Genomic DNA, 12,017 nt, shown 5'->3' with positions numbered 1-12,017 from the left:
ACTCTTTCCTCACCTGTGTTGGTGCATTCATTTCCCCATTCTACAAACATACATTGAACTCTTGGCTTGTGCTTGTTAGTGGTGATATAACAACGGGAAAATCGTAGGTATTACCCTCAGAGTTTATCATCTACTGATTTCACAAATTCATTGTCTTTATTAGCCATGACATGTGAAATAACTTCCTTCTTTTATTCATTCCTATGTTTTGCCCCAACATTTCTACACAATTAATGCTGTTTCACATCACATATATTAAGAGAATATCAATACTGTTGAAATTACTGGTAAAGTTTTGCAATTCCTTACTAATCCCAAACACCTCCTCCTTCTGATATTATCAATACTGTTTATAAATTAATATTTTTTTTACTCTTCTGACTATCTCAGGAAATATTCATTCCATAAATACTGTCTCAATGATTAGCCAAGCTATGATCTACTCTACCTTCTTCTTCATATCTCAGAATTACTTGGCCTATGTCATACCCAATGGAGCATGTAAAAGTTACTGGGGAAATGTTTATCTATTCTTCAATATAAAGTCACAAAGGGATATCCCAGTAGACTGCATTACTTCCTTATCTATGTACCTATGTTGTACTGAAGTAATGACTTTGAAATGGAAGGAGCTGAGTTCATGGTAAGTTTACTTAAATACATTTACTGAATATAGAGACATTTGTTCTACTTTTTTTTACTTCATTTAAATTTTTTTGACAATTAGTGAATGTTTTGACCAAGAGAAAGAATTTTCTTTTTTTTATTAGGACAAATTTCCACATACTTTTAAAAATTGTAAAGTACCAATAATATAGTTGTCCCCTCAAATGACTCTGCATCCAAACACTACAGAAAATATAAAGTTAACTCCTACCCACTGTATATGCAAATAGCAGGGAACAGTGCTCTATCCTTGGGAAATGTCCTTTAATGTATATATTGATTTCAGAGAGGAAGGGAGAAGGATAGATAGAAACATCAAAGATGAGAGAGAATCATAGATCGGCGGCCTCCTGCACGCCCCCTACTGGGGATCGAGCCCGCAACCCAGGCATATGCCCTTGAGCAAAATCGAACCCGCAACCCTTCAGTCCCCAGGCAAGCTCTCTATCTACTGAGCCAAGCTGTCTAGGGCAGGAAATGTCTTTTTTTATATTACTAACAAATATTTTATTGTATTTTCTACTTACTCTTGATGACAAGTCAAGGTTTAGCTTCATTAAAATGCTCTAACAAGGAATATAGAAGCCATACACATAGTTCGGATGGAATCATTTTTAGTTGATTAGCTTATTTAGAATTTGTGTCCATGAAACTTCTATTCTTTAAATTAACATTCTCAAACTCTCTTACCACGAGTACACATTTCACATGGCTGCACCATCAAAGCAATTCATTAGAACTCTACTGAAACATGGGATTCCGAATTTTACAAAAGTCTCTTTCGACGGTTTAAATGACATGTTATTTCAGGCTTGATTTTGTTGTTTTGTTTTTTGCGGGGAGGAGCAGTGTCTATTTTGGACTTTAGATTCCATGTCTCCATTTGTGTGAGCCTGGGTGAACACTGACACACAAATTCAACATTTAGGGAGAGTCAAACCTACAACCAGGACCCACCATTTAAAATGTGTGCACATTTTGGAATATAAGAAGCCTTAAAGTTTTGAAGGGTGCTAATGCAGACACAGGGTTCTGAAAAGAGACTTAAAAAGAAGGAGTCTTTCAGAGCTTAGTTTTAGGTTCAAACCCTAAACACATGATAAAATTCTGTGATGTATTTTATTTCTACTAAGATAATTCAAGGATTTAGGAGTCTCAATAATTTTCTCTCAGTCCTAATTTAGGAATATATGTATTCCTAGATAGAAAACAAACGTAACTTCTGTGGTTGGGCAACTACTTCTTAAGTGAATGAGTGATAAGTGACAATTATAATTACAGTAAAATATGGAAGGCTTTAAAAGTTTGAGAGTTCACATTTAAATAATCATGTCCAATCCTTGGGAAAGCAAATAAAACAAACTATGATAATTAGAGCTCAATTTTGTAGTATCACCACTAAAATGACCCCCATATTTAGGGTACACCTTAAAACTATTTTAAACTTTCTGCATAATACATGTTTCAAAACACATAGATTTATGAGAATATAATGCCTCTGAGAAATAATGTAAACAAACACTGAACTCACCTGAGCCGAAGTAGCTTCGTCCTTACCTTCGTGAAAATCTATGGGTGTTAACAAGGAACCATTTTTTTCACAGCTCTCATGGCTTATGAGTGTATGTGCATAGTTGGGCTGAGGGAAGATCAGGTGACTCTTCCCTGAGTCTGCAGTGAGGGAGACCTCATGGGAATAGGTCTGAAGGAATGCCTGTACTCCTTCCACACCCAGGAAGCTTGAGGCAGGCAAGCCCACCAACCTTCTGCCTGAAGCTTGAAGCGAACGAGACTTATGCCATCGCCATAGTCTGAGCGCCAGCAGAACAACCACAAAAGCAAGGAAGACACAGGAGATAATGGCCACGGCCACCACCAGGTACAACGTGAGATCTGAGTCTTCAGAGTTGTCAGGATTCTTCATGTCATCCAGGCCAGCCAGGACCTCTGGGATACTGTCTGCCACAGCCACAGTGAGCGTTACAGTGGTGGAGAGGGGGGGCTGGCCATGGTCCTGGACCACCACCACCAGGCTCTGCCTGAGCATGTCTCTGTCCAGCAGGGCCCGTGCAGTGCGCACCTCACCCGTGTGAAGTCCCACCACGAAGAGCCCTGGCTCGCTGGCCTTGAGCAGGCGGTAGGACAGCCAGGCGTTCTGGCCTGAGTCTCTGTCCACTGCCACCACCTTCGTCACCAGGTAGCCGGGCTCTGCAGAGCGGGGTGCCAGCTCCACACCAGTGGAACCATCATTGGGGAGTGAAGGGTAGAGAATTTCCGGTGTGTTGTCATTCTGGTCCAGAATGAACAGACTCAGTGAAACATTGCTGCTGAGTGGAGTGTCCCCGCTGTCCCTGGCAGTCACCAGTAGCTGTAGGTCTCGGATCTGCTCATAGTCGAAGGAACAGATTGCGTACAGCACACCGGTGTCAGAGTTGATGGAGACATAAGAAGAAAGAGGTGCCCCCATGATGGTGTCCTCAGTCAGAGAGTAAGTGACTTGGGCGTTCTTGCCACTGTCAGGGTCATGGGCGGTCACAGAGAAGATGGAAGCTCCTCTGGGGTTGTTCTCCGGGATATAGGCTGAGTAGGAGGCATGAGAAAAAGTGGGTGGATTGTCATTGGTGTCTGCCACATGCAGGGAGATCTGAGTTTCAGTAGATAAAGGTGGAGTTCCTAGATCTGAGGCCATCACTGTGATATTGTACATGGAGATCTTTTCTCGGTCCAAATATTTCCATGTCACTAATCTATAATAATTATCTATTGATTTTTCTAATTGAAAAGGTAAATTATCATGTATGTAACAAACAACTTGACCATTCTTCCCAGAGTCTCGGTCATGCACATTTAAGAAGGCAATTACTGTTCCAGGAAGAGTATTTTCCAAGACTGGGCTAAACAAAGATGTAACAATCACTTCCGGTCTATTGTCATTTATGTCTTCCACCGAAATGAGCACTTTGGTCCTCCCCATGAGAGCCCCCACATCTTCTGCTTGTATTTCCATTTCATAAAATGCACATTCTTCATAATCTAGACTCTTTGCTGTTGATAGTTCCCCAGTTTTTTCGTTGAGCTGAAATAACGGAGATTGTTTTTCACTGATTTTCCAGAATTTATATGCCACTTCTCCGTTGGTTCCCTCATCCGGGTCACTAGCTCTTACAGTAAGCAGCTGGGTGCCAGGAGCTGGGAGTCCTGCAGGGAGTTCAAGCCCACATCCGGGTCAACAGCCTCTGGGAGTGGATAGCGTGTGCCAGGCGCTGCGATTTCATTAATTTTTACTTCCAGGTTTTCGGCCTGGAACTTCGGATTATTATCATTGATATCAGTGATTTCTATTTCTATCCCCAAAATTTTTCCTCTATCTTCAAGGAGGATGTTGATATTTACAAGACACCGTGCGCTCTGAGCGCAGAGCTCCTCCCTGTCTATCCTGCCCGCCGTGACCAAGCTGCCGCTTCTCTGGTTTAGAGCAAAAAGCTGCGTCCTACCTCGGGAGACGATGCGGACTCCGTGCTTCGCCAGCTCTTGAGACTCCAGCCCCAGGTCCTTGGAGATGTTACCCACGAAGGATCCTTTGTCGCTCTCTTCTGGCACGGAGTAGCGGATCTGTCCGCTCCCAGTCTCCCACAGCCAACTCAGGAGCGCGCACAGCAGGATCAGCTCCCTGCGTCCTCCGGAATTCTTTGGAGCGGCCATTGTTCTTGCGCTATGGAATCCACTCGGAATCTTCATTGGGCATAAGTGTCTTGTTCACCTTTATGCTGCAGGCTCGGAGACCCCCTCGGAAAGCCAGATTGCCCAAATGTAGGACGGAGTTTCGCTGCAGCCCTGCCGTTGATTTGTGGGATTTGCAGGTCTTAGTGAGGTGAGAGCCCAGAGTATCCGGATGGCTTTTGGTTACATTCATTTCCAAGTTAGGTGAACAGCGGCGCTTAGAGCCCTAAACAGTTACTGCACCCACTTAAAATTGTAATACTGTTTGCTAGATTACAGAGGGGGAAAACACTTCTTGCTTTCTATAGTTTGCTTTGCATTTATTTAATTTGGCCCTGAATTTTATTTTAAAAGTAATTGCCAAGAAGTGTGGGATGAAGTAGGTTTTAAGCCTTACAAAGTATTATAAAGTGATCAGATTTATGGGTGAGCATCACATTAAATTACTCCTATTTCTGGAAGACATTTACTTTTTAAAAAAGAAATTATTAAATTTTATTTATTATGCTTTAAGGTTTATTATAAATGTCGTCAATATCTATTATCAAATAAGTAGAAGCTCCAGTTGTCACTGGCAATTAATTCACTCAGACTAAAATAGACCTTTTGAGATGATTGACTCAGAAGTTGTTTTATTTTGTTTAAACTAATTAATCATTATAGTAAGATTTTTTGTAGGTATTTGCTTCTTAATTTTCTTTTTCTTTTAAATATATTTTATTGATTTTTTTTTTTACAAAGAGGAAGGGAGAGGGATAGAGAGCTAGAAACATCGATCAGCTGCCTCCTGCACACTCCCTACTGCAGATGTGCCCGCAACCAAGGTACATGCCCTTGACCGGAATCGAACTTGGGACCCTTGAGTCCTCAGGCTGACGCTCTATCCACTGAGCCAAACCGGTTAGGGCTTAATTTTCTTTTTTTAAATGCCATTTTAAATTACACATTGATAATGTTTCAAATTAATATTGTAAAATGCTAACAGTTTAAGTTCTACTTTCAAGTTTTATCAGAGGTTTTACTGATTTGCTTCTTTATTTAAATTATTTATACTTTTTCTATTTGAAAGCACTTGAAAGGCACAAATGAATTTACAATGAAAAGTAAATGTCCATCCCATTTTTCACCAATGAGAGAGTATTTAAAGCAGACAATTGAATTCTTAAAGTAGACATATATTCTAAAATTACTTTTTAAAAAATATATTTCTTTATTCATTTCAGAGAATAAGGGAGAGGGAGAGAGAGATAGAAACATCAATGATGAGAATCATTGATCTGCTGCCACCTGCACTCCCCCTCCTGGGGATCGAGCCCACAACCTGGGCATGTGCCCTTGGCCGGAATCGAACCCAGGACCCTTCAGTCTGCAGGCCAACGCTCTATCCACTGAGCAAAACCAGCTAGGGCTCTAAAATTACTTTTACTTTTATGAGTATTTTGGTCAAAAGAACCACAAAAAGAAAGGAACACACATAATTATAAAAAAGTGCCCATACAATGTCTCCTCAATGTTTTGTAAAATGGCCTTTAATTGAAGCAGTTGCTAAGGGAGATCTAGCAAAACGCTGAAACAATGTGTTATCATCTTGAGTATATACTTGTTTACATACCAGGTAAGCAATTTTGTCTAAAATTTTAAGAATTCAACTCTACATTTTTCCTAGAGATAGTAGAATAACTAGGAGATGTCTAGCTTTATTAGTTTAAGGTTGCAAAAAAGAAAAAAGTTAAAAACATGAACTTTTCTTGGATGGAAGAGTCTATAGAATGAGCTTCAATACAGATTAATCCTGAAAAGCAAGTAGGAAGAATAAACTTTTATCTTCTGATGAGCATAATGGACCTACTACTAAGTCAAAAGATTTTCACACACACACACACACACACACACACACACACACACGTACATTGCATGGAGTTACAATGGGTCCATCGACAATAAAACAAAACCCCAGGTTTCTAGGTGCTTTTGAAACAAAAGGGGAAGCAAAAGAGACAAACCATTGGATTAGTATGAAAACCATAACAGTTAAATCAGTTAAGAAAAATATCTAATTTTACCCTCTTTTTTGCTTTAAAGCAGCGATTCTCAACCTGTGGGTCGCGACCCCTTTGGTGGTCGAATGACCCTTTCACAGTGGTCGCCTAAGACCATCCTGCATATCAGATATTTTTATTATGATTCATAATAGTAGCAATGTTACAGTTATGAAGTAGCAACGAAAATAATTTTATGGTTGAGTCACAACATGAGGAACTGTATTTAAAGGGCCAGAAGGTTGAGAACCACTGCTTTAAAGGCTTATTTAAATGACTACCTACTTTTACATTTATAGTATGGCAAGGCTGAAGAAAAATCATGAATTAAGTGATAGAAAGAAAAATTTAGGGGAAAAATCTCAAGCTTTTACAAGAGAACCCATTGCCTTGTATAATGTTTCCCTTTGTAGATAAACCCACACCCTCGATCCTTCCTAAACCTGAGCCTGGAAAGATATCCCTAAAAGACGCATAACTGCTCCTACTTGAACCTCCCTTGAAGAATGGTATGACAGTTTTTTGACTAGCTACAACTTTCCTAAGACCACCTTTAGATTTGAAACTGGATGTTTCCCTGTGAACATGGAGAACCGGGCAGACCAAAGGAAGCAGATTATGCATGAAGGAAACTCACCGGCTGGGAAGTGGACTCACTGGAACTACAAAGTGGAAATAAGGCCCCGGATGAATCACCACAAAGCATGTCTTGTCCTGAACTCAACTGCTCATTACATTTTAGAAAATTAAACTCTGTCTTCCCAGCTTGGGCCACGCACAGATTGTAGGAATAAGGTAAAGTCCCTTCACTGTAGTTGGGGGGAACCACAGGTCCAGACTTGACACAGAGACCAGGCTGAAAGCAGCCCCAGGTGGTGGGGCTGGAGGGGCGTCGCAAGCGCAGGGCGACCGCCAGAATCACCGCGAGGAGGAAGAGCACGGAGATCAAGGCCAAGGCCACCACCAGATAGAACTGCAGCTCAGCCTGGGGGTCAGAGGGCGTGGGGTGGTCGCTCAGGTCCGGCAGCGCCTCTTGCAGGCTGTCAGCGAAGACCAGGAGCAGCGTGGCGGCCCCCCGCCCGCCACGGCCCCAGCCAGCCCCTGTCCTGCCGAGTCCCTGTCGCCCAAAGCCCTCGCTGTGCGCACCTCGCCCGTGCGCAGCCCCAGGCTGAAGAGCCCGGGCTCGCTGGCCTGCAGCACGTGGTAGGACAGCCAGGCATTGTGTCCCGAGTCCGCGTCCACCGCCACCACCTTGGTGACCAGGTAGCCCGGCTGCGCGGCGCGCGGCACCGTGTCGAAGAGCGCAGAGCCGTCGGGCCCCAGCGCCGGGTACAGCACCCGGGGCGCGTTGTCGTTGCGGTCGCCCACCAGCACGCGCAGGCTCACGTTGGCGCTGAGCGCGGGCGAGCCCTGGTCGCGCGCCTGCAGCGTCAGCTCAAAGGCGCGCAGCTGCTCGTGGTCGAAGGCGCGCTGCGCGAACACCACCCCGCTGTGCGCGCTCACGGACACGTAGGACGACAGCGCCCGTGCCTCCAGGTCGCTGGCCACGATGGCGTAGGACACCTGGCCGTTGGGGCCCAGGTCGGGGTCGGAGGCGCTGACCTGCGCGATGGAGGCCGGGGGCGGGTTGTTTTCTGGCACGTGGACCAGGTAGGCTGGCTGCTGGAACACCGGGGCGTTGTCGTTGACGTCGGTGACGCGCAGGGTGATGGTGGTGCTGGAGGAGAGGGGCGGCTTGCCCCTGTCGGTGGCTGTGATGGTCACATTGTACTCCGGGGTCTGCTCACGGTCTAGAACTCCGTCTGTCACTAATTTATACGTGTTTCTCGAATAAATTAGCAATTTAAATGGAACCTCACCTTCTAATTTACAAGTAACTTCTCCATTGTCCCCCGAATCCTTGTCACGGACTTTAAGTAAAGCAATGTATGTTCCCAGCCCGGTGTCCTCCATAATAACGTCGGTGAGAGATTGCAAAATCACTTCTGGGATGTTATCATTTACGTCTAGGACTTGTATCTCCACGGTACATTGGGCAATCATTCCTCCGCCATCCCTTGCTTCCAAAACCATGGAATATTCTTTGACTTCCTCAAAATCTAGAGTATTTCGAGTAGTAATTTCCCCAGTAGTAGAATTCAGGTCAAACGGGGTGGTCTGGCCTGCTTCAGTGAAAGAGAAGGTGATCTCGGCATTGACGCCCTCATCCTGGTCGGTGGCCATCACTCTGAGCACAGTGGTGCCTGGGAACACGTTCTCCGGAAGGCCCGCCCTGTATAACTCTTGGCTGAACACCGGGGGGCTATCATTGGCATCAGTCACCAGGACTTGTATCTGAGCAGTGCTGCTTAGGGGTGGATCCCCGCAGTCCACGGCCGTCAAGGTCAAGTGGTAGGACTTCTGCTCCTCCCGATCTAACGGCATCTTCAATACCAGCTCGGGGTATTTGCTACCATCTGATTTCTCCTTATTCACGAGTAAGAAATGATCATTGGGACTGAGCTGATAATTCTGTAGTGAGTTGGTACCAATATCTGCATCATGGGCAGACCCTAAGATAAATCGTGCCTCGGGCTTCGCATAGCTGCTCCCGGTCCAGCCTGCCGCTCACAAGTAAGTCCCCGCGCTCCGCGCTCACAGTGAAGTGAGGCTTCTCAGAGCTGACGCGCAGTTGTCGAGTCGGTAACTCGCGGACACTGAGCCCCAGGTCCTTGGCGAGGTTCCCCACCACCGAGCCCTCGGGCATTTCCTCGGGAATGCGGTAGCGCAGCGGCTCAGAGAGCGCCGGGCAGAACAAAGACAGCAGGAAGGGAAGGAGCACTGGCCGCCGCTCAGCCCAGCCCCTGTCCCCAGCGCCGCGCCCCATCCCTCTTGCTCCCCTCAGCGCGCTCACCGGCCTGAAGACGCCGGAGGACCAGTAATGTCTGTGTCGCGGGTGTCCAGAGCCCCGAAGAGCCCTTAGTGCCTGCGTGGGGTCAGGGTTTCTTCTCTTCCAGAGGAGGGAGCGGTGGAAAGGCCAGCTCTAGCGAGTGAGCGGAGGAAAGCGAGCTGCGACTGCGCGAGGCGAGCACCAGCGCCCAGCTCTCCACTCTGGCCAACAGCGGCGCCCAGAGTCCGCACTCTGAAACTGCAGCCTCTGCTGCTTCAGGCTAAGGAGCTACAGTAAGTATCATCGTGCGCTGGACTGGACAATTTTTATGTCTATGTATTTATTAATGTTTAATTTGTATCATTATCCCATTTTAAAGTTTTAAGGAAATCACATAGATTGAATACATAAACTCTGTTAGTTAACGTAATTATTCCCCAATCTTCAAATCCACACTAGTAATAGATGACTATAACAGACTTGGTCAAACGATCTCGGAGTACAGTAATTCTGAATACTTATTAGTTAGCAATACATTGGATAAAGTTCTATGTTTCTTCAGCCTATCCCTCTCCGTCCCATTACACAATTATTTTCCTAGTTGTGAAATGTAACATCACTCCCCAAAGTTATCAGGGGAATAATATTTTACCTTGCAACACAAAGTGACTAACTCTGGTCTATTACCCTGAGTCATAGTTCTCACTTCTGTACCCATCTAACATCCCATGATGACTTCAAATAAAGATAGTTCCTAGAAAGTTTATTTGCAGTAGCTCATGAGTTAGGAGTTAGCCTATCCCTCTCCGTCCCATTACACAATTATTTTCCTAGTTGTGAAATGTAACATCACTCCCCAAAGTTATCAGGGGAATAATATTTTACCTTGCAACACAAAGTGACTATGGTCTATTACTCCGAGTCATAGTTCTCACTTCTATACCTATATGACATCCCATGATGACTTCAAATAAAGATAGTTCTTAGAAAGTTAATTTGCAGTAGCTCATGAATGTAGTGACAATTTCTCCCCTTTGTTTAAAAAATGTTAAGCATCTAATAAATTGGATAGGGTAATTTTCTTTTTCAATATGCCTGATAACCATATTTCTGCTTCACAGAACATTAGTAACATTGACTGTTCCACAAGTGACTATACATCTGAACACTGCAAAATATGTAAAATATACTCACAGTATTACACATTTTCTTTATATGGAAAGTATCAGCAAACACAACACTCTACTAGAAAAACTGTTTAAATTAACACTCAAAAGTTGCCGCAAACAAGATTACCTTGTCATCAACCCCTTCCAGATGCTAATCAATTGACGTATTGAACTGTACTGAAATGTTATACTTAGAGCAGCAATTTTCAACCAGCGTGCTCAGGTAGGCACACTGGTGTGCCTCAGAGTTTTAAAAACATGCAACACCTGATTATTTAGTCAGGGGAACTGACCTCTTTTCCCTTCGATTGTCAAATAAAAAATGACAACAGCCAACACTACTATAGGCAGCCAGTGCAAATGAATCAAAACCTATATTTTGTCAGATCAGCAAAAAATATAGTTTTCAGTGTGCCACATAATTTTAGTAACTAGCTATGCAAGCCAAGAGATGAAAAAGGTTGAAAGCCACTAACTTAGACTATAAAAGTAGTTACTCCCAGATTACATTATTTCTGACTGAATCTTTGAGCAGACCCAACAAATAAAGTCCAACTACTGGTCTAGGACTAGAGTATGTGACTGGTTGTTTCATAAAGCCAGCATCCCCAGGATCCTACTTGGAGAGCCCAGTCACACTTCACATGGCTGTACCACTAAAACTGCACAAAGGAATTTTGTGTTGAAACATGTAACTGCCTATTTCACAAGTGCCACTTACAATACTTGAAAAGACATTTCATTTGATGTCATATTTTATTGTTTTTGAACAATGACCTTCAGTGTGGCAGTAGACTCCATGCTTATCATTGATATAGAATGATTGAAACACACATTGATATAGTGAAGCTTGAAACACACATTTTTTTTCTTCAGGCATTTTCCCAACCTTCCACCAGGACCCAACTTTAGTAGATCCATATGCTTTAAATAGGTCAGGGAGCAAGTGAGATTTTTCAAGGTCATCAAGTTGGGGTACATGGAGGCAGAAGCCAGACAGAGAAAAAAAATCAGACTGAAACAATCTGCAAGAGCCTTTTGTACATCTGACCTACAGAGAATCCTGAGCAGTCCCTTCATTCTCCTTGATAAACTACATGGACTAAGAATATCAAATGGAAAATAGGTGGAAGGTATACAATGTGATATTCCACTTATTCATAATCGCATCCATAGGCATCCCCTATAGAAATGATACCAAATCTTATGTTAATAAGTGTTCCGTGTTAAAATATCACCACTGGAATAAACCATTTAACATGCTTTAACATTTTAAAGTTTTTTTTTTACCACATCTTCAAAATACTGCCTTCACAAAGCAATAAAGATATTTCCACAAAGTATAATTTCTCAAGAATATAAAGCTAAATGAATGATTGTACTCACCCGAATACTTTGAGCTTCATCCTTACATTCATGAAAATCTATGGGTGCTAAAAAGGGATCTTTTTTCTCACAGCTGTCATCACTGATGAGCGTGTCTGCATAGTTGGGCTGGGGGAAGATCAGGTGACTCTTTCCTGAGTCCGCGGTGAGGGAGACCTCCTGGGAATA

The 12,017-nt window shown here is 43.7% G+C and overlaps 4 protein-coding genes across 4 annotated transcripts in view; all 4 read right to left on the bottom strand.

Annotated features, from left to right (window-relative positions):
• The window catches only part of LOC102757680 (protocadherin gamma-C4), a 130,930-nt gene that overhangs the window by 90,805 nt on the left and 28,108 nt on the right, over positions 1-12,017 (bottom strand). The window lies entirely within an intron of this gene.
• On the bottom strand, positions 3,829-4,558 carry LOC102751956 (protocadherin gamma-A8-like). Its single transcript, XM_006777024.2, has one exon. The coding sequence runs from the start codon at positions 4,402-4,404 to the stop codon at positions 3,829-3,831; it is 576 nt and encodes a 191-aa protein (XP_006777087.1). The 5' UTR covers positions 4,405-4,558.
• LOC102775405 (protocadherin gamma-B2-like) overlaps positions 7,440-12,017 on the bottom strand; it is a 28,396-nt gene continuing 23,818 nt past the window's right edge. The window contains exon 2 of the mRNA XM_006777021.2: positions 7,440-7,571. Coding sequence (XP_006777084.2) covers positions 7,440-7,571 — 132 coding nt within the window. The remainder of the gene's footprint in view (positions 7,572-12,017) is intronic.
• LOC102751683 (protocadherin gamma-A7) overlaps positions 7,808-12,017 on the bottom strand; it is a 6,656-nt gene continuing 2,446 nt past the window's right edge. The window contains exons 2-5 of the mRNA XM_015572599.1: positions 11,850-12,008; positions 9,037-9,198; positions 7,871-8,936; positions 7,808-7,818 (exon numbers count right to left, since the gene is read on the bottom strand). Of these exons, the coding sequence (XP_015428085.1) occupies positions 7,808-7,818; positions 7,871-8,936; positions 9,037-9,198; positions 11,850-12,008 (1,398 nt within the window). The remainder of the gene's footprint in view (positions 7,819-7,870; positions 8,937-9,036; positions 9,199-11,849; positions 12,009-12,017) is intronic.

This window comes from Myotis davidii, unplaced genomic scaffold, assembly GCF_000327345.1.
Source record: "Myotis davidii unplaced genomic scaffold, ASM32734v1 scaffold89, whole genome shotgun sequence".
NCBI lineage: Eukaryota > Metazoa > Chordata > Mammalia > Chiroptera > Vespertilionidae > Myotis > Myotis davidii.
This window is presented reverse-complemented; position numbering and strand designations above follow the sequence as displayed.